The 23,844-nt window shown below is 36.3% G+C and overlaps 3 protein-coding genes across 3 annotated transcripts in view; 1 reads left to right on the top strand and 2 right to left on the bottom strand.

Moving 5' to 3' along the window:
* HELRODRAFT_192482 (hypothetical protein) overlaps positions 1 to 1,928 on the top strand; it is a gene marked incomplete at its 5' end in the record, with an annotated part of 6,217 nt that extends 4,289 nt beyond the window's left edge. Inside the window, 2 exons of the mRNA XM_009022851.1 lie at positions 292 to 361; positions 1,729 to 1,928. Of these exons, the coding sequence (XP_009021099.1) occupies positions 292 to 361; positions 1,729 to 1,918 (260 nt within the window). The 3' untranslated portion in view covers positions 1,919 to 1,928. The remainder of the gene's footprint in view (positions 1 to 291; positions 362 to 1,728) is intronic.
* Positions 1,929 to 4,489: 2,561 nt separating this feature from the next.
* Positions 4,490 to 4,945, bottom strand: HELRODRAFT_82595 (hypothetical protein; the record flags this gene model as incomplete). Its single annotated transcript, XM_009022852.1, has 1 exon — positions 4,490 to 4,945. A coding segment is annotated over one exon (456 nt), but the record flags the coding sequence as incomplete, so codon positions are not given.
* Positions 4,946 to 22,323: 17,378 nt separating this feature from the next.
* HELRODRAFT_175428 (hypothetical protein) overlaps positions 22,324 to 23,844 on the bottom strand; it is a gene marked incomplete at both ends in the record, with an annotated part of 5,044 nt that continues 3,523 nt past the window's right edge. The window contains 4 exons of the mRNA XM_009022853.1: positions 22,324 to 22,965; positions 23,131 to 23,241; positions 23,425 to 23,517; positions 23,649 to 23,744. Coding sequence (XP_009021101.1) covers positions 22,324 to 22,965; positions 23,131 to 23,241; positions 23,425 to 23,517; positions 23,649 to 23,744 — 942 coding nt within the window. The remainder of the gene's footprint in view (positions 22,966 to 23,130; positions 23,242 to 23,424; positions 23,518 to 23,648; positions 23,745 to 23,844) is intronic.

The raw sequence follows: 23,844 nt of genomic DNA on the forward strand, positions 1-23,844 counted from the left end.
GTAAGAATGGTGATGATGATGGTGATGATGGTTGTAAGGATGATTATGATGATGATGATGATGATGATGATGATGATGATGATGATGGTTGTAAAGATGATGATGATGTTGGTGGTGGTGGTAGTAGTGGTGGTGATGATGATGATGGCGATGATGATGATGATACATTTCGTGACATTGTTAACCGCTGCTAGCAATTTTATTTAAAAGAGATAAGTGATCAATGAGAATATTTTACCAAAATGCAACCAGCCAATCAAATGGCAGTACTAAAAATAACCGACCAATCAGGTAGTTACTTTGGCGAAATTAGCATACTTAACATGGGCCACACGGGGAATAGACGGACCGCTTCCGTCAGGTTAGAAATAATATTTTATTATTATTATTATTATTATCAGTAGTAGTAGTAGTAGTAGTAGTAGTAGTAGTAGTAGTAGTAGTAGTAGTAGTAGTAGTAGTAGCAGCAGTAGCAGCAGTAGCAGTAATAATAGTAGTAGTAGTGGCAACAGTAGCAGTAGTAGGAGTAGTTTTGACAAACTTGAATAAGATAATTGCTGTTTTCACTTGAAAGGGATGATAAAACAGCTACTACTACTATTATTACTGCCACTACTACTACTACTACTACTACTACAGCTACTACTACTACTACTGCTGTTGTTGTTGCTGCTTCTACTACTGCAGCTGCTGCTATTGGTACGTTAACAAAACATGATAAATTTTTCGCTTTGTATTTTTTCTTCTCGTCCAAATGTTTTCATCTATATTTTTTCTCTAACATTGTTCTGGAGAAATAATTTTTTCTATTCTCTCTCTTCCTCTCTCTCTCTCTCTCTTTCTCTGTCTTTTTTTTCCTCTCTCTCTTTTTCTCTCTGACTCTCTTTTTTAGTTTTTTTTATTTTCCATCACACCTTCTTCAAATTTTTTTCACACCAAGACAACGTCATTCCGCGAACTTCCTGAAAAGTAATTAAAAATTGAGAGAACGAATGAACGAACGAACGAATGAATGAACGAATGAATAAATGAATGAATGAAAAAATGAATAAAAAAATGAACGAATAAGAAATGAATGAAGGAGTGAATAAATAAATGAATGAACTGGAAAGTGCAAATGATGGAAAGAATGAAAATATAAATAAATAAGTTTACGAAATGAATAAATTATGAATGAATTAATAAATAAATGAAAGAATGAACGAACGAACAAATGAATGAATGAATGAACGAGTAAAAGACTGAATGAATGAAAATACAGTTTTCCCTGAAAAGTTCAACAAAGTCAATTGTCATAAGTGAGTTGGTGCATAAATTTTGCTTTCCCGGTACGATTTCCAGTGCATCTGGAATTACACGGCGACTCAAAATTATAAATGAATTATGCTATTAAAGACAATTTTATTTTTAAATTATAATAATAATAAATAGTAATACATAAAAACAATGAAACAATGAAAAAAGTTATACAAATAAAATAAAATAATGAAATAAAACAAAATGTCAAATGCAGTAAATAGGGTATTAATCTGAGAAGCTCATCATTCGAATAGAAAAAGTACGACCATAATTAATTAATTAAATTAAAATGTGTAAAAATTTAGTTTTAAAATTGATTCATTTCACATTTCTGTCGCAATAGATAGCGTACGACGATGATATGGCAGAGTTTATATGGTTATTGCAAAAATAATCAGTCCAAATATTATATAATAATAATAATAATAGGTCAGTGGGTTATTCGGACTTATTCTGCCTGTCGAAGAACGACCTTTGGGAGGTCTTGAAGGACTACCCTACGGCCAGGGTTCGACTCGAGGCCATCGCCGTCAAAAGAATGGAAAAGTACAAAAAACGTACACCCATCGATGATAATTGGGTCAAAGGTCAGTTAGTTTTTCACTGGTTGGGGGCTTAGATCGATTAAGGTCGTTTGATGATTGGTTGGGTGGTTGGTTGGTTGGTTGGTTGGTTTGATGATTGGTTGGATGGTTGGTTGGTTGGTTGGTTGGTTTGATGATAGATTGATTTTCAGTTGACCTTGGTAATTATACCTATGGAACACATCGTCGCGTTCGACGAATTGTGTCATTGATGAGTCCGAGAACAAGCCTATTCTTGATGAACATCGACGACCACAGGTTCCACAAACCCACACCCCTGTGCTGTTACCATCCCGGGCCACCTGCTTACGCCGTCCTCTTTTTCCAACTAAAGCTGCAATGCGCGCCTCCTCAAAGGCGGAAACTGCCGCTTGTGAGCGTGTCTTCCACTGTGAACGCTCGAGCGCAACGACACCCAAGGTTTTAGAATCCAGTCCGACTTTTTTTAGGTTTTCCTTCAGATTATCTTTAAATCTGCGAACTGGACCGCTTGCAAGGCGAACTCCAGAAGCCAGCTGTCCAAAAAACACCTGTTTGGGAATTTTTGTGTCTGGCATGCGGATAACGTGTCCCGCCCAACGAAACTGTGCCTGTAACAAAACCGCCTCGATACTCAAGATACCACACATTTCCAATACAGTCGTATTTGGCACCCTATCCTTCCATTTAACGTTAGCGATAACCCGTAGACATCTCATATGAAACTGATCGAGTCTACGTATATGGCGCCTATAAGTAATCCATGTCTCACATCCATACAACATTGTGGTTAACACAACTGCCTTATAGACAGATATTTTAGTAGCCAGCGACACACCCCGTTCCTTCCAGAGTCGTCCACTCAAACCACCAAAAGCAGCACCAGCCTTGGCAATCCTAACCGTAATTTCATCATCGATTGCAGTAGTGTTGGAGAGGTAGCTACCAAGGTTGCAAAATCGATCCACAGCGTTCAACTGCGAGCCACCAATAGTTACGATGGCTTTAGAATCCGACGAAATAGGATAGCTTTGGTGCAGAACCTCTGTTTTCTTCCTGCTCACCGTGAGTCCAAACCTTTCTTCAGTAGTGTAGAAACAGTTGAACAGAGCCTGAACTTCACTTTGTGTATGTGCAACCAAAGCGCAGTCATCCGCAAAGAGCAGGTCGCGGACTATTGTGGTTTGTGTTTTTGACTTCGTCTGTAGGCGTCTGATGTTGAAAACGTCTCCATCCACGCGATAGCAGATTGGAATGCCCTCTACACAATGTTGAAAGGCGACTCGAAGCATTAGGGAGAAGTAAATGTTGAACAGCAAGGGAGCCATGACACACCCCTGCTTGGTACCATTCGTCACCTCAAAGTCCGGGGATCGATCACCATTTTCAACTACGGTTGCCCTCATGCCTTCATGGAAGGAGCGAATAATCGACACTAAAATCGAAGGACAACCGATCTTTTTGAGACATTTCCATAACGCCGAACGGTTGACGGAATCGAACGCCTTTGTTAAATCTATGAAGACGAAGAAAAGTTCGCGTTGTTGCTCACGACATTTTTCTTGAAGTTGTCTGGCAGTAAAAATCATATCCATAGTACCACGACCAGCCCGAAAGCCACACTGACCCTCTGGAAGGATACCAACATCATTGACGTACTTGGTTAGGCGATTGACGGTCACGCGGGCCAATATTTTTCCAGGAATCGATAGCAGAGAAATGCCTCTGTGATCATCACAGCATGAACGATTCCCTTTCCGTTTGAATATGTGAATGATAAGGGCATCCTTAAAATCTTGAGGAACCGATTTCCTATCCCACATGTCTTGGAACATTGTCACCATCCTGGTTTTAAGTTCGATGACACCACATTTGAAGAGTTCTGCCGGCAGCCCGTCCAAACCCGGAGCTTTTCCATTCGACATTTGGGTGATTGCTTTTTCCACTTCAGACAGGCTAGGGGGATCATCGAGATCACCTGCAATGCTTCAGTTAGGCAACTCAACAAGGACTGATTCATCAAACCGGGATTCTTGATTTAGCACACTGTTGAAGTGTTCAGCCCAACGAGCCATGATTCCATGGCCATCCTTGATGAGTGTTTGACCATCTTTAGACAGTACCGGGACACTACCGGAGCTGCGGGGACCAAACACAGTTTTCAGATTTCTGTAAAATGATTTCATGTCCCCGCGGCCGGCCGCTACTTGCAATTCATCAGCTCTGGCAGACCACCAAGATTCCTTCATCTGACGAAGCCTCCTCTGTGCAAAACTGCGTGCTTGCGTGTAGCATGCTTTCTTGACGCAGTTGCCCCTGTCATCTATCCAAGAAAGATGGGTGCTGTGCATGTTGTCCAGCAGCCCACGTGTCTCCGTATCCTGATCGTCGAACCAGTCCCTATGCTTAATACGCTGATATCTAAGCACATTAAGCGCAGCTATCTTCACAATCTGCTTGAAATTTGACCATTCTGTGCTCTCATTTGTTGAAAACTCACCACACAAAGCATCGCGGAACAAATTTCTAGCTGACGGTTCTGTTAGCCGAGTCACATCCAGTTTGGCTTTCCTTACAGTTTTGTGATGCCTTCTGACTGGTTTATCTGTAGGAAACACCGACATCTTGATGAGGCGATGATCTGACCACATTGTTGATGCTCGCATCGCTTTAGTTAGACGAGCGAGACGAAGATCGCGTTGTCTGATAAGTATGTAGTCGATGAGATGCCAGTGTCCTGAACGTGGATGTTTCCAGCTAGTCTTCTTCCTGTCAGCCTGTTGGAAGACTGTATTTGTCACCACAAGATTGTGCTCTGTACAAAATTCGAGGAGCATGGTTCCATTTGAATTTTCCCTACCAACTTCATTTCGTCCAAGCACTTTTGGCCACAAGATGTGGTCTTTACCCACACGGGCGTTAAAATCACCCAAGACAAACAACTGATGGTTGTGTGGTGTTGAATGAACAGCGTCACCGAGCTGCTCATAAAACAAGCTTTTCTCCTCAAAAGTTGCTCCAAGAGTTGGCGCATAGCAGCTGATCAAGGTAGCAGTGTGACCACCCTCCAGGTTGAGCCGCATCCTCATTAGGCGTGGTGAAATACCATAAGGTACCTCATGTACAGATTTCAGGAGTGTGCTACGAATGGCAAAGCTCACTCCACCAGTACGCACCTCACCTGCAGGATGACCTTGGCAAAAGAAGGTGTAACCAGCACCTCTCTCCTCGACTGTGTTGCTGCAGAGATTCTTGTCTTGCTGAGCGCAGCAACATTGATGTCATAACGCGCAAGTTCACGCGCAACAATGGCAGATCGACGTTCATGACACTTCCCAAGAGCCAACATTGTCCGGACGTTCCATGAAGCCAAATTTAAAATTTTTCTTTTCTTTTGACCGCATAGTAGGATACCCAGTCAGCCACAGTAGGCTGACAAGGTCGGCAACATTTTGTCTAGCTTTTTTTAGGACAGATTTTTTAGTCCCCTCTCCGGTTGGAGAAAGCAGTGCATCCCTGAATAGGGCTGCTTTGTCACCCTGGCAGGATACAAAAATTGCTGTAGCTATCAGCAACAAACGACCATCACACCAAGGCCGCCCGTGTGTTGTGTTGTGACTAGACACTGCCAGTAGTACCCTCTACCTGTGCCCGTCGCCACTCGCCAATCGCCGCAGGACTTTGTTTGCACATCCATACAAGCATCAGACCACCAAGACCACCTTCACACTAGTTGATTTAAGTGGAGCATGTTTGTGCGGCATGCTACACTCTCTCCTCCACAGGGGTCGGTATCAGCAGGCACAACGAGTTGAGACACGCCGAGCGACCAGTGTGGACGCAGAAGTTTGGATGAAACTGCGGTGCAGTTTTATCCTCGTAGCCAACTATCCTGGCTAGATTTTTAACTGGGTTTACTCCCAGGCCTTTCCCAAGCGTGGGTATAGCCGTAAGGCTGCGGAGGTTTGAAATCAGAGTTTTCCTTCTCCTAGAATAGATGGTATTTCCTTACGAGCGCCATCCGCCCGGAACCTGGTTTAGGCGCCAGTAACTCGTCTTCGCCCTCTCCTGTTAGTTAGTAGCAGCCCCCGCCACGTGCAGGAAGGAGTAGGACTTTGATGGTCGTAGCGCGCACACTACAAGCCTTTGGTGGCATTTTGTAGAACTGGGGAGTTCAGCCCCCAGATCACCACCGGCAAGCCATTGCGTTTGTCTTCGTTAATAATAAACTGGAGAATTAAATGTAACATATGTCTTAGCCATTATATCTATGACGTACATACATTCAAACATACTGTTACAACAGCTAGAATGGTCTGAATTAATTATCATAAATTAATTATTGTTATTCTGTTATATTTGTTATCTTCCCTATTTGTCATTGTTTGCGAGCCGTAGAATCTTTTCACAGCATAGAGGATTGTCGAAATCTACAGTAAAGGCTAAATAAGGAGTTGCCAATAGCGAAGTTACTGGCGAGGTTTGAAGAGGAGTTGTAACTGTGATTTATGCAGTTGCTTGGATTGGTTTAGTGTTTATATTACTGTTGGTATTCAAATAAACGTTCGTTCAACGAAGTTTGCGATTGAAGCAGTTGTGTTCATCTATAGGGAACCATGAACCAACGGAGTAACGAACACTTGACGATCGCTGGAAGCTACAACATTGCTGTTGGAAATATGGAGATCATTCAAGTTATAACATTGGTGGTGTCTCTAGTAAGGAGCGTCAAAAGACTACAACAATACATTAGTACATACATCAATGTTTCAATACATCCACATACATACATACAACTTGAGATAAAAACAGACACACATACAAACACACATACACGTGCATACACACATACATACATAAAACACAAAAGCATATTGGTTTTCCTTACATTATGGCTCTCGCCAATTAGCCCAGACAATATACATACATCCATACAGACGTATTGACTGCATGTAAACAAACATCACATACTATTATTAGTAACATTTTGCATGTATGTGTGTTTGTATGTGTGTGTTTGTATCTGTGTATGTGTGTTTGTGTGTGTGTATGTTTATGCATAGTACTATCAATACTATTTCTCCGTGGTAAGACATATGTTACATTTAATTCTCCAGTTTATTATTAACGAAGACAAAGCCACATTTACACATATCAATACATTCATGTGATGATGAAAGCAGATACACAAGGAACCAATCATAACAAAAATCACTGTTGTTATTATTATTATTATTTAAAAATCTAAGAAAAACCTCTCTAAACTGTCATCTGTCTTCGGTTTCATTTAAATTTTTAAATTAAATTTTTTTTTCATATAAATATGAATTTATCTTTTCAGCCGTCACAGAAGCGGCTACTGGGAGTTACTACTACTACTACTACTACTACTACTACTACTACCTACTACTACTACTACTACTACTACTACTAAAAGAAGCAGTAGCAGTAGGTAGTAGTTGTAGTTGGTAGTAATAAAAGTAACAACGGCAGTCGTCGTAGTAGTAATAGTGGCAGAAGCAGTAGTAGTAGTAGTAGTAGTAGTAGTAGTAGTAGTAGTAGTAGTAGTAGTAGTAGTAGTAGTGGTGGTAGTAGTAGTGGTAGTGGTAGTGGTAGTAGCAGCGGTAGTAGCAGAGGAAGTGGTAGTAGTATTTTGTGGTCTGTAGTGGTCCTAGTCTAGATGAGAAGGATTAACTTGCTAGTGAAATTGCAGTCTAGTGTGGCGTAGTGTGGCGTGGTGTGGTGTGGTGTGGCGTGTTCATTCATCGTCATCATCGTCGTCGTCATCATCATTATCCCCAGTCTAATCGTTATGATCATTATCGTTCACATTTTCATTATTTCTCTATTAAGCTCTGAAGTAAAAAACCCAACAAAAACATGAAGACATACATTCAGGCACACAGATAAACACACACACGTGTATGCATAGGCATCCAAACCTATTATACATACAAACAAACAAACATACACACGCACATACAAACAAACACACACACCTACCTACATACAAACAAACATGCATACATACATAGAAATACACCCACATTCCAAAAAAGAGAAAAAATCACATTGTTTCATTCCCTAAACCCCAACACTCGTTCAAGCAAAGAGCAGCTTATACTGCGTGGCGTGCACAATCGTACAGACCTACATACACGTACAAACACACACACACATATACATACATTCGTACAAACATACATACATACAAATAAACATACACACAAATACATACATACAAACCGACATACACACCAACAAACATACAAGCATACATACATACATACATACAAACCTACAAACATACATACATACAAACAAACCCACAAACAAACATACAAACAAACAGGCGTCCCCAAAAGCCGCAGCGCACCTGGACTCGTAGAATCTTCTGGAAAAGTTTCCCTCGATAAAATGCTACTCAGATCGTACCACTACAACAACAACAATAACAACAAAAACAATAACAGCAGCAGCAGCAACAACAACAACAACAATCTGTCGATACAGCTCACTAAATACGCTGATGCAAACAACAAAAAGAACGATTGGAGTGTTAATAATGGCAATAATGATAATAATAATAATAATAATAATAATAATAATAATGATGATAATAATAATAACAATAACAATAATACTAATAATAATAATAATAATATCAATGCTAACGATACATCAGGGAAGTTAGTTTGCTTTTAAACATTTTGCAGCATGATTTTATTTTTTGGAGATAATGATGATGACGACGACGACGATGATGATGATGACGACTAAGATGATAATGATGATGGGGATGACGATGATGACCACGAGATGATGATGATGATGATAACCACGAGATGATGATGATGATGATGACCACGAGATGATGATGATAATGATGATGACGTAAAAATGATTACTTTCTATTCTATTCGTCATTCAAGGCCGTTCGGACCACATAACAATGACGGCCAACGTCAACATTTTCTACCCCTTTACACCACCTACAACCAATCACAGACGAGTCCAAACCTATTAGCTCCGCCCACAAACTTTTCTATTGGCCTCCCGATTCTTACTCCGGCGACTTACCTCCAAAACCCGTCCAGCGTTTCGTCATCACCTTCACCAATATTTTCATTTCAAAATAATAATAATAACAATAATAACAATAATAATAATAATAATGTGTTACCTTATATCGTTTTCCCGCCATTTCAAGAAGCAGTTGGTTCCTTTCTGGTACCTTCAAACCAGGGCTCCTTTTACGGAGGTTCTTTCGTATCTTTGACTCCAGGAATTAATTCCGCACCCGTCACATCCTTACTGACGCTGGCGACTGATGCCCAACTAGACGAAGATGAAAGCAAAATGGCGGGAGGTTTGAATATTGCAGTGCGAAATGACGCAGAAGATATTTTGGCCGGAAGTGATGACGTAAACGGTGATGGGGAGTATGTCTTTAGGGATGTGACAAACGCGCACCCAATGAAGAAACCTCAATCTGAAAATCTCTCAGCCAATTTAGTGAGCAGTCACTCTGAAATAGTTTTCAATTTTGAGAATGTAGCGCCAGATAATGGACATGGTGCTGGTGGAAAATGTGGGGAGGTAGGAATGAGATCTGGCAGGGAGGGGAGAGACGCAGGTCGTATTGGGGACGATGTGGCAAACCTCAACAGATTATCAACATCAACAAAAACAAATTCGTCACTACAGCAACAACAAAATCATACATACTCACAACAACAACAACAACAAAATCATATATACTCACAACAACAACAGCAACAACAACAACAGCAGCAACAACAACAACAACAACAACAACAACAGCAGCAGCAACAACAACAACAACAGCAACAGCAACAACAGCAGCAACAACAACAACAACAGCTTTTGTTTCAGCAACATCAACAACAACATTTGCAGCAGTTGCAACAGCAAATTGCCTACCATCAATCTGTTTTGCCGTTACACGATCCGCTTCATTTCAACGCCCAGAACTCTATGCCAAATATGTTTTTTAGCTTTTCTAACCTCTCACAGCAGCAGCAACAACAACAGCAACTACTGCTACTTCAACAACAACAGCTTCAGCAACTACAATCTATATATAATCTCTCTCCATCGCCAAGGATCAACTCCTACTTCCAACAACAACAACTATTAACCCGACAGCAACAAGTTATGCAACACATGTATCAGCAACAACAACAACAGCAAGTATTTCAACAAATTCAACAAGACCTTCATCGGCAACAAATGTTGCAGCAACAACATCATCAGCAGCAGCAACAACAACAACATCCACACAACATGAAAGATTTAATCAGACCACGTCCGGTTACAAGAGCGGCAACTTCAGAAAAGGCAAGAACCTCAGCGAGACCTAACAACACGAAAAGGCATAATTCACTGAACATATCTTTACCTCCTGATCAATGTCAAATTTATTCCACTTTTAACCAAAGAAAAGCCCTAACAGGCGACAAGACAACGTTAAATCCGGCCAAATCTCCATCCATTTTTGCCAGGAAAGATAAAATTAATCCTCTGGCCGGTATAGTAACTAATAAAAACAATAGTAATATTAATATTAACGCCAATACCGATAAGAACTCCGATACGAGATTCAGTACCGATACTGAAACGAGATCAAATACCGAAACGATACTTAATATCGATACGGAATTCGGCAGGAGCACTTCGCAACAGCAGAAGCAGCAGCAGCAAAAGGAGGAAAAAACTGAAATTGAAATTATTTTAAATTTAAATGAAAAAAATAAGAGCCAGCAGGCGCGTCCAGTAGAGGCTTTATCGATAGAAACACGCACGATTAACCCCGAAAAATTAAACGGAGCCGTTACGAAAGCCGCCACTGTCGACGACGATGACGTCATTTTCGGTGAAGCTAATTCCAAATTTTTTTCAAAAAATTCGAGAAACGATCAGCCGCCTGTTGCAGTTATTAACGATGACGATGGTGAAGATGATGATGATGGTGGTGGTGGTGGTAGTGGTAATAATTATGAAACAACATACGTTTGAAATTATTTTAAATATTAATAACAATAATAATATTACAATTATTAATAATAAATAATAATAATATTTAACGTAATATGTTTTATTCCTAATAGGCTGAAGTCATTTGTTTATATAATTCATCGATTGATCCGTGCTAAGATAATAATGTTTCAAACACACATGAACACACACCTACACAGACATTCATACGCGCGCACACGCACACACGTACATACATTAACATACAAACTAAATACATACAAATGTACATACATACCATACAAACAAACATACACACTTTGAAATGGCCGAAAACATATTCCATTCATCTCGAAGCAAATAGCACTCTGTATACACCCACATACATACACTAATACATACATACATACATACATACATACATACATACATACATACATACATACATACATACATACATACATACATAAATAAATACATATATACAAACATATATACATACATACATGCATCCATACATACAATGTACACTAACGCACAAACAAATATACAAACATATGTACGTAATTATAATAAGTGGCTGTCCATTTATATATGTATGTATATATATATATATATATATATATCTGTGAGTGTGTGTGTGTATGTATGTGTTTTATATGATTCCATTCAAATTCCTTTCAATAACATCATATGAGATAGAATAGATAGAAGAGATAGACAGATCAAGATAGATATATAGATAGACAGAGAGAGAAAGAGAGAAAGAAAGAAAGAAAGAAAGAGAGAAAGAGAGAGAGAGAAGAGAAAGAAAAGTATAAAAAAAGAAAGATAGAAAAAAATAAATACAGAACAAAAAAATCTCAATAAATATTGATCATCCTTTAATATAAGGCCCTGGAGACGTATTATCATTATTAAGTATTCTTATTTGCAAAGAATGATCTCTAGACTTTTTTTCTGAAATTTTTTGTGTAGGCGGATGGTTTTGCTGACAAACCCTCTCTCGCGTTAAAATTATTACAATAATATTATCCGAGATTATTCCTGTGTGTGTGTGATTGTGTGTGTGCCTATGTACGAACTTCGTGATTTTTAATCTTCTAATCTAAATTGAGCTTTTCCTAAATTAAACATTTTTGTAACATTATATTTAATTTATTAACGGACCAATTTTCAACCAATCAATCAATCAAGCAAGAAATATACGTATAAATATATACATAGATATAAATATACGTATTTATATTTATGTATATATATATATATATATATATTTATATATATTTCCAACTTATATTCAGGCTTTCATTGATCTAATATTTCATTCATTCATTATTGACCTGTTCATTCATTCATTCATTCATGTTTATTCAGTCACTCGTTCTTCCAATCAATCGTTCAACTAATTTATTTATTGCTTTTCAGTCACTCAGTCTCCTGTCCTTTCATACGTTCATTAATTCATCTATTCATTAATTCATCTATTCATTCATTCATCTATTCATTCATTCATTCATTCACTTACTCACTCATTCAGTAATTTAGTAATTCGTTTATTCGTTCGCCATTTGAAATTCATTATTTTATTATAAACAGTTTTCTCATAACAAAAAAAAACAAAAAGACACTCCTATGCATCTATTTATTTATTTTCATTCAATCTTTAATAATAATAACAATAATAATAATAATAATAAAACCACTAATAGTAGTAGTAGCAATGGTAGTGGCAGTAGTAGTAATAGTAACAGCAATATCAATAAAAATAAAAATAATGATAATAATAGACAGACGACCAAGGAAGTAAAAAAACTTAAACGAAAAATAGATCAAATCAATATCCTCTCTATGGTAAAAAGTTTAAACAGACTTTATATAAGATATATAGCTAAATGATATGCATCAAAAGGTTTAATAATAATTATAATAAGACAAACAGACAGACAGACACACACACACACACACACACGCTCAATATATGTATATTATTTATTTTTATCATTAGAATTTTCCAGGTTATTTTTAGATAGAGGAGGTAAAAATCCGGCTTGATTACAATCTGAGCTATTTTTAACAGCAGTGTTGTTGTTGCTGCTACTGCTTTGCTTTAGCTGTTGTTGTTTAAGTTGAGATTCACTTTTAATGGCAGCTTTTGTTTGGCTGCTGTTGTTGTCGTTGTTTTTATTTTGAGGATAATTGCTGTTGTTTCTTTTATTGTTGTTGTAGCGGTTGTTGCTGTAGTTGCTGCGATAGCTGCTGCTGCTGTTGTTGTTGTTGTATGGTTTTGTTGCTATTGTTTTGTTGTTTGCCTGAGAAAAATATTTACTCCCATAGCTCTCCACATTGTTGTTGTTGATGTTGTTGGTGTCGTTGATGTCATTTTTGTTGTTGATGACGTCATTTTTGTTGGCTTTGATGTCATCTTTGCAGTTGTTGTTAATGTCATTTTTGTAATTGGAATCAATTTTTTTGTAGTGAGAGTTGCTGCTGTTGTAATCACGTCTGTTGTTGTTGTTGTTGTTGCGGAAGCGATTGTTGTTGCTGCTGTTGTAATCACGTCTGTTGTTGTTGTTGTTGCGGAAGCGATTGTTGTTGCTGCTGTTGGAATCACGTCTGTTGTTGTCATAGCGATTGTTGTTGTTGCTGCTGCTGCTACTGCTGCTAAAATCAGGTGGACTTATGACGTCATCATGATAAAAAGTTTCGCTCTTGTTGTTGCTATACGGGCTCCTGGCGTTATTATTACTCAGGTGATGAAAATTTTTGTCGTTCCTGTTGATGTCATCAGAAAAGACATATTTGTTGTTGTTACTCGAGTTGATGTCTTTGTTTTTGCTGCTGTTGTTGTAGTAGTTGTTGTTGCTATATTTGTGGTTACGATAATGTTGTTGTTGTTGTAGCGGTCCTAGTGGCGGAAATGATTTGAGTAATGGTGCTGCATTGTTCCGGTTGATGTTATCAGGAGAGCCATATTTGTTGTTGTTTCTGTTTTTGTTACCCAAGATGACGTCACAATTTTTGTTGTTATTACCATTGTTATTATTATTAGCATCATCATCATTAACCCTGAGGCTTTTGAAGTCGTTGGTAATGTTACCATCATAAGTTGCTCTGTTGTTGTTTGTTGTTGTTTTAATGTCTTCGTTACTACTATTCTTAGCTTCTATGTTGTTATTATTATTAACATTATTATTATTAGCATTATTATTATTTTTATTGTTTCTCAGCATTTCGTTGAAGTTCTTAATGCTGTTGTTACTGGGTTTATAGTTTTTAATAACATTACCAACACCTTTATTATTATTATTATCAGTAGTAGTAGCAGTAGTAGTAGTAGCAGTAGTAGTAGTAGAAGCAGCAGCAGTAGTAGTGTCGTTGAAAACGTTATTATTATTATTATTTTTATTGTTATTTTTATTGTTATTATTATCACTATTCAGATTGACAAGTTTGACAGGACTTTTAAATCTACATACATTCTGTAATTATTATTATTATCATTGTAAATGAATGAATGAATGAATGAATGAACAAATGAACGAACGAATGTTTGACCGAGCGAACGAACGAATGAATGATTGATTGGATGAGTAAATGAATTAATGAAGAAACGAAAGAGTACAGTAACGACAACATTATTATAAAGAAAAGAACACACCTGATGAGCGTCTAACTCCCAATACAAGATCAGCTTATCACAAAACTCGCAAGGAATTTCTAAAAAATAAAATAAATATATATATATATAGAGAGAGAGAGAGATAGAGAGGGAGAGAGATAGAGAGGGAGAGAGAAAGAAAGAGAGATCCATATATGTAATTAAAATAGCAAACTTACTATCTACATCAATGGTCTTGTCATTTCTCTCGCCCAAATTATTATTATTACTCTTATTAATTTTATTATTATTACTCCTATTATTATCAATCTTATTATTATTACTTTTATTATCGTTAACACCATAATAGAAGCCACCATCGTCGTCTTCCTCACCCCCACGATCTCCAGTGGCAGCATAATAATTGGGCATCCCGTGATGACAGTAGTAATAATTAGCGTCGAAGTCATCAAAATCACCGTCATAATCATTATTATTATTAATATTATCTCCTTTAATGTAACTGCTGATAGCAGCTTGCCTATAATTATCAAAGTTGTTATCATTATTCAAATTAATCTGGCCGAAGCAATTGACTATTTTGTCGCTATCATTCTTACTACCACCGCCGCCGTAGTTATGCTTCTCGGCATCATCACGTAGGTCACTGCCGTGTATGAATCTTTCAGATTCGTAATTAAGATCGTAATCGCCATAATCTATGTTGGCGTTTATATCATTCCTATAATTATCTAAATCATAATTTACCCTAGTGTAATTATTAAGATTGTAATAATTTAAATCATAATTACTGATGTCCTTATTATCGAAACCGCCAATGGCGGCTGTGGCGCTGAAAGTAGTAGAAGCAGCAGCAGTAGCAGCAGTTGTAGTATTTAAGAAAGTAGTGGTAGCAGTAGTAGTATTAGTAACAGATTTGCCGTAAAAATCATTAAATTTAAAGATGAAATTATTACTATTGGCATTATTTTCCTTACTATTACTATTTTTATTATTATGGCCGCCATTTTCATCCGCAATAGCGGGGCACGTTTTAAGATGGTCCTTTAGGTAAACTCGGACAACTCTACTCGAACAGTTTAGGCAGATCAGGGTTTTTCCGGCACACGATTTTTCGTGCTCTAAAAATAGCTCAATGGGTATATTATGATCACAGTGCTCGCACGGAATGGTTTGGTGGCCGTCATTTTCTAATTTGGCATAGGCCGACACTTCATTCCCATCATCACCATCATCCATATAATTTTCATCATCATCATTATTATTATTGCTTTTACGTTTATTTATAGCACGAATGTTCGCCAACAAAGCACTTCTTAAATCATCACCCCCGTCATCATGATCAGTAGCATTGATATTGAAACTATCAAAATAATCATCGTCGTCGTCGTCATCATTTTGCAAGAAATTGATTTTATTCTTATTATTATTACAGCTATTGGTTTTAGCAGCAGAAGTGGTAGTGGTAGTTTTAACAGCATCTACCATAGCGGTAGTAGTAGTAGTAGTATTATGGTTTTCATGTATGGCAGTGCTATTATTAATATTACTATTTTTATTATAATAGTTACTATTATTATTGATTTTATTATCATTAGATGCGTTTTTACTACCCTTAATATCACCCATTTCATTGCTGCTACTACTTTTCACTAATTTACTAAATTGTCCATGATAGTCCCCGGCGCCATTTTTCTTAAAACAGGGATGTGCTAAAGCATCTCTTAGCATGACATAGCGGCCACAGTCTGGGCACTTCTCCGTTCGACTGCCACAGACAACTCGATGTTCATACATCTTGTAGTGGGGTAGGTTCACTTCACAGTAATCACATGACACCTCGCGGCATTTGCAATCCTTTATCTGAATTTGGAAAAAAAAGTTATTTGAAGAGTAAAAATAAACTATCATTAATTTAATTAAACTATGCACTCGACACACACACCACACACACACACGCACGCACGCACACACACAAGCACACACACACATACCAAATGGTCAGCCATAAATCTTTTTTCCATCACAAGATGGCAGGCTAGGCAACTAATTTCGACGTGGTACCCTTCTAAGTGTTCACCTAATTTGTCGACATGGACAGCTTCATGACATTTAGGACAGAGTTTTAGGAATCTCTCACAATGTATCTTATGCATTATGAAACTACTCTGGGAGATGTCTTTTTTACTGGTGTGAAAAATTGATGAATTATTGAAATTATGATAAAATAATAATTTTTATTACTATAATTATTAGCTATAATAGTTATAATTTATGTCTTTGTTTGGAGCCGGTAAAAAGTGAGAGAATATAAATTGAGTTTGGGAACTTTTTTCACAGAAATTTTTTTAAAATTTATTTTCAAACTTAAATTCAAATAAAAGGCTATACAAGTTTAATATCCTACCAAAAATTACCGTACTACTTACTTATTTTAAATATTTCTCTCAACATTGAAATTAAAAATTAACCAGTTCATTTTATATTCCAAATATAACATGGAAAAGACTTCAGATTTCCAAGTATATCTTTTATAAATTGCATAAAAAATTAATGAAATGTAGAAAAATAAATGAAATATGAAAAAATAAATAAAATATTAAGCCCTAACTAATTCAATTAAAAACGAACCAGTTAGTGCAAAATTGAGTGGTGGTAGGGAGGGGCAGATTATCTTTATCTTCTTCACTGGCCGACTCCATTCTTATTTAAACTTAATTTAATTTCAAAATATAAGCGAAGAAATATTTATATTTCAACTAATTACTTAATATTTGGATTAATTCTATTTATGAAAAGAGAAATTTGATGAGTCTTTACTCTCTTCTTCAAAATGCCAACGGAAGAAATTGGAAAAACCAAGAAAAGTGAAAGCCTAAAAATAAACTATCATAAAAAAAATTCTGTACAAATAATATAATATATTATAATATATTTTAATATTCTAAAATAATTATACTTGAATACATATATATATAGAGAGAGAAAGAGAGAGAGAGGGAGAGAGAGAGAGAGAGGGAATTTATATGGAATTAAATAATTAAATTAACTAAATTATACTACGGTCGAGGTTAATATTCAAAATATAAATGTAATGAAACTTAAATTATGACAAATTTTTATCAGTTTTCTGCAAGAAAATAGCTGGAAAACACATTATTTATTTTATCATGCGGAAGGAAAGAATGGAAAAAATCTAACAACTACTGGAAAGATTGCAGGGAGAAGAGATCACATTCAACAACGAATAACATTCGTGAAGTCCTTGCCTCACTTGTTGAATATCACCACATTTCAACTACTACAAAGTGTTAAAGATCGGGTTTTGTGGAGGTCGATGGTCGCCAATGTCCTGAAAGTATAAGGCACTAAAAAGAAAGAAGAATTTATGCAATAAGAATATTCTTTCGATTTTTTGCATGTGATCCTGATACAGTGAATCAAGCTGGTATTTTTTTTACTAGATTAATGTAGCACTCAATTCCTTAAGCATGAAAATGTATAATTTGATAAAGGAAACTATTTCAGTTCGAATTTTACAACAACTTTAAAGAAATTATAAATAAACGAATCAAAATCGACCTCAATTTACAAATTATAACCAAGACTGAGTCGTCTTAATCACCACCATCTTCATCATCACCATTATTATTATTATTATTATTATTATTATTATTATTAATATTAATATCATAATATGAATTATAAGAATAATAATAACACATCGAAAAAATGATTCAAATAGTTACAAGTTCAATGAAATGAAAAGCGTCCAAAAATCGTAGATAAGAATAATGAAAAAAATTATTGTCATTATTATAAGATCAGTCATCCTCATTACCATCTTTATCATCTTCATGAATATTTATCACTACCATCAATCCTAAACCCTAATCAACGGATCATCGTCAGCCCCAGCATCGTCATCATTTACATCGCCATTTATGGCCCCAGCATGGCGGTCAACCGGATTATTGTCACTGAGAATGTTAGCAAGGAGTTCTCGGAATTTCGTCCTCAGGTGTGGAGGGAGTTCTCGGATTATACTCCTGATGGCTTGAAGTAGCTTGGCACTTCTATTTTTTAAGAAGTCAATTTGGTCGTTTTGACTTTGAATCAGGTGGTCCTGGGCTGTTGATAGGATTCTGCGTGAATGAATAAATGAATGAAAGAACGAATGAATGAAGGAGGAGAAATAAACAAATAAATGAATGATTCCTACCCATATCCAACCATCTTCTTGGTGGTACTTAGTTCATTATCCAATGTCCTACTTGGCTCTATGTTGTTGAACAAGACATCAGGTTTCCTCTTTGAACTATTGTGTCTCACAATTATTCCTGAGAACGTGTGCGTGCGTGCGTGCGTGTGTGTGCGTATAAATAAAAAATTAATTTAAAAAAATCAATCAATCAGTCACACTAAACAAACTAAATGAACAAATATTTAAGCATTCAATCAATCAACCAACCACCAATCAATCAATCAACTAACTGCCCAACTCAACCAATTAACCAAGCAACTAACGAAAGAAACCAATCACTCAACCAACAAACAGTTCAATCAACCAATCAACAACATCCACTCAACTTATATACCAACCAACCAGCCAACATAATCTCCAAATTAACCACCCAGTCAACCAGCCAACCAACCTGTTAACATAACATAATGGTAGAGGGAGATAAGGACCTCGACTACCACGATAATTTGGAATGAGATATAGTACAACTCCATTTTGAAAATGCCATGGTCACTCTCATCATCCTTAAGTATGTAGTAGTATATGCTTATGAAGAACAGCATCAGTGTGTTTCCTGGTTAATAAAATAATTATTTATTTATTTATTAATTAATTAAAATTTATTTATCCCAAATAATTTCGTTAAATGATTTTTCAACAGATGATACCCCACAAAACAACACACATTTAGACGATATTTTCCCCAAAATCGGGGGTTGCCGTTTGGCTACCTATGATGAAACCGAAATACCCCTCGACGCCATCCACATCTGTCACTCGCCTCAGTATCACGCAACCCCGCTTTCACCCTGTCCTTCTCCACCCGCTCTCTCCATCCCAATCGCGGACGACCCCTTCCTACCACTCCTTCAACCTCGAACTCCAACGCTCGCCTAATCCCAACCCTTTCATCCCTTCTCAACACATGTCCATATCACCGCAATCTCGATCTCCTTATCAATGTCACAATGTCCTCATTCAGTCCCATCATCGACATCAGCTCTGTACTACTCCTCCTATCCTTCACTTTAACCCCACACATCATCCTCACCATAGCTCTTTCAGCCCTCTGCAGTACACTTTCTTCTTTCCTCAACACCCAAGTTTCACCACCATACTATTCTCACACATACTTTATATACCCTCCCTTTCATCTTCACTGACCATTTCTTTCCACACAATACCCCACCCAGTTCCCTAAATTTCATCCATCCCACACGAACTCTAGCCGTAACATCCTCCATCCGCGTTCAGCTTATCCCCTAAGTAAACAAAGCTTTCCACTCTTTCATTACCACCACCCAACCCCGTCCTATTAATCACACCATGAACACATTTCTTACATTTGAACGTACCTTCCACCTTTTTCAGTGCCCCCCTCACACCACTACATCTCTTATGCACCCATTTCTGACATCCTATACACAATACCGAGTTAGCCTTCACTTTCCTGTCACATACCCCACAGGGATTTATTTTACTTATCACTCGCTCCCCACTTTCCCCACTCACCATTACCTTCGTCTTACCAATATTAACTTTGTTTTGTTTTGTTGTTGATACCCCACAAACACTCAAAACAGCTAATAAAAAACAGAGCAAATAAATAAACCAACCAATTGAAAACCAAAAAAATGGAGCCCTGATCATTCTTGCAGTAATCCTGTAAAGATCGGCGTAACCTCTTTCGTAAGCCTTCTCAAAATCATACTGTATAAGAATCGTCATAGTGATTGTGTAAAAGTAAACTATGATATTGACGAGGGCAGCTATTTCCATTGGGGAGTAGGCTATTTTCAGAGCATTTATGTACCAGTTCAGTGGAATTAAAAGACAGCCTAAAAGGAGCTGTGTAAAAATGTATGTATGTATTTATGTATGTATGTATGTATGTATGTATGTATGTATGTATGTATGTATGTATGTATGTATGTATGTATGTATGTATGCATGTATGTTTGTTTGTATTATTACAAACTGTTTGTAATAATACTTACATACATCATACATACATAAGAAGGGATGAGCATGAATGATGGAATAAAGGCACTAAATTAAAAGACAGCCTAAAAGGAACGGTGTAAAAATGTATGTATGTATGTATGTATGTATGTATGTATGTATGTATGTAAGCATGTATGTATGTATGTATGTATGTATGTATGTATGTATGTATGTATGTATGTATGTAAGCATGTATGTATGTATGTAAGCATGTATGTATGTATGTTTATATGTATGCATGTATATATGTATTTATACAGAAATAAAAAAAATACACCAACATGCACAATTATGGTTAGTATAGTAGCAATATGAGATTTAAGTGGCTGAAACTCTGAATTATTGAATACGACATCACTTGATCGACCTTCCTGTTAAGTAATATTACTATTCTGTTAAAATTTTAATTAGCATTCTCTACAATCTTTTCATTTCATTAATTTTAATTTTTAATACTTTTTAATTTGATATTTAATTAAATTTCATAACTACCACAATTATACATGCATGATTAAAAATTAAATAAATTGGCTAGGGAAAAAAACTAACTTCACTCATAACAAGATTGCTGGTAGAAGTTGAGCTTGTACTTGTGGTGGCCCCACCGTTTTGTGAGGATGCCATCTTGTGAGTATTTTATTATAATTTATTTATATTGACTATCAGCCTAATTTTCACCTTTCTCATTGATAAAAACCAGCAAATATTGTCTTTTTCGTTTATCTATATAAAAAGATTATAAATTTAATAGTTAAGAAACTGCAAGCAAATTCTTAAAGTAAATGAAATATCAAATGAAAAATCAGTTGCAAGAGAAATTGTTGTTCAGTTCCCTCTTTAATAATTAAAGTTTAATTTAAATTTAAAATCTCTTAAATTGTTCCTTTGTTGTCCTGTTGCAACTTTGAAAGTTTTACATTATAAAAACAACTACTTCTCGCCGGGACGGAAATTCATTGAAATTTAATTTTAAAAATTGTAATAAAAAAAAAATGTCAAACCTTCAAGAATCGGAACTTTGAAAAGAGTCTCACAAGGGAATCTTATGACAAAAAAAATTATAATCGAATTTACTTTTAAAAGCAATTAAAAATATGAGAACGAAAAGCCAATGGCCAGTTAGCTAATTAAATGGAAAGCTTGCTATATATGTATAACTACAAATAAATAAATATATATATATAATAATTAATATAAAACTTAATCAAAGTAACAAATTAAATAAAGATTTAATGTCTATTGTGCTCTTCCGAGGTTTAGAGAAACGATTGTGTGTTAATGAAGACATACAACAGCTCCATGTTTTTTGGAAGAGATGCAGTGGTGATATAGTGAATTAAGCTGGCTGTTTGTTACTAGATTCAGGTAGTAGGTCATCATATGCTTTCATTCCGATGTTGTTGTACTTACAAACACATAATACATATATATACACACGCATACAAAGCCATTAATTAACACAAAATGAATCATTTTGTCGAACCAATGTACGTGAAACTTAAAAAATTATAAAGAAAAACATTCAGTCATCTTGTCATCATCAGTATTTTTATTGGGTAAAAATTCAATATTATTAATTTGTTATCATTATACTATTAGCGTCTAATATTTTCAGATGCATTACGTTGGCCTTTAGTGTGATTTAGATTAGTAGTAGCAGTAGTAGTAGAAGTTGTTGTAGTTTTAGTAGTAGTAGTGCAAGTTCTTTTATCATAATTATTAGTACCACTGTTATTATTATTAACATTAGTATCATTATTTCCTCTGTTTTTATTATTATTTTCTTTGTTATTATTTTTAGTGAAATATTTATTAGAGACGTATTCCTTTCTAGGAAAGAAGCTAGCGTTCCGTGGTGATGTTGTTGACGAGCTTTTCATTGGCTGTGGTAGCCTAACAGTCAGAGAAGAACTCTTCTCTGATTGGCTGCTTGATCGAATATTACTTCGTGATTGGCTAACACCCAGAGCCAAACTCTTCTCTGATTGACTGGTTGGTCGAATACTACATCGTGATTGGCCAACACCAAAAGCCAAACTCCTCTCTGATTGGTTAGTCGACCGAATACTACTCCGTGATTGGCTAAAACCCATGGCCAAACTCTTCCCTGTATGGCTAGTTGATTGAATACTCTTCAATGATTGGCCAGTTGGAGCCAGTTGCTTTCGTTCTAAAACCTTTTTTGTTGCTAGGCTTAATTTGGAGGCCATCTTTGTTTTCGAAGCGTCTTTGTTTAGCTGGTTGGATGAGAAACATTAAGTAATGATAATTATAAGTGATATATCTTTTAGAATTATTAGGCATTTTGATTATTCATCACCAGCTAACTCGAAAAAGGTGATTGATTACAAAACTTTCATCATCAACTCATTGTCATCATCATCGTCATCATCATTACTGACTTTCATCATTTTATCATTATCAATACTTCTCTGTCTCCTGATCATCATCATCTTTTCGCGAGTTGATGTCTCCATGAAAACTTCATTCAAGTCGTACATGGTAGCAGTTAACTGATGATGATGATGATGGTGATGATGATGATGATGGTGATGATGATGGTGATGATGATGGTGATGATGATGGTGATGATGATGAAGAAGATGATGATAATGGTGATGATGATGAAGAAGATGATGATGACCACACACACACACACACACACACACACATCACACACACATACAAACACAGACCTGTTTGTTGACTCTAATTAGGAGATTCTTATCTAGGTCAGTGCAAACTGACCTCGTTTCTGATTGGACGGCTAGGGCTAGTTCGGCCGCATCCTAAACGCAAGTGTGACGTAATTAACAATAATAATAATAATAAAAAAAACAACAACGGCAAAAATAATAAAAATAATAACAATCAAATTAATAATAATAATAATTATAACAATATAAACACCATTACTAACGCCGATGGTTTTGATGAGGTTTCGAACGCGGTCTGTCTCGAATAACCTCCTAGTCAGGTAACCTTTTACTATAGAAGCCAGCTTCAAGTACACAACCTATAAGGAAAAAAAAATTATCCCAATCATCATCATCATAATTATGAAAATACTACTATAGCCGCTACTGTTGTTGCTACCGCTACTGCTATGGTGGCTA

This window comes from Helobdella robusta (genome assembly GCF_000326865.2).
Source record: "Helobdella robusta unplaced genomic scaffold HELROscaffold_33, whole genome shotgun sequence".
NCBI classification, from domain to species: domain Eukaryota; kingdom Metazoa; phylum Annelida; class Clitellata; order Rhynchobdellida; family Glossiphoniidae; genus Helobdella; species Helobdella robusta.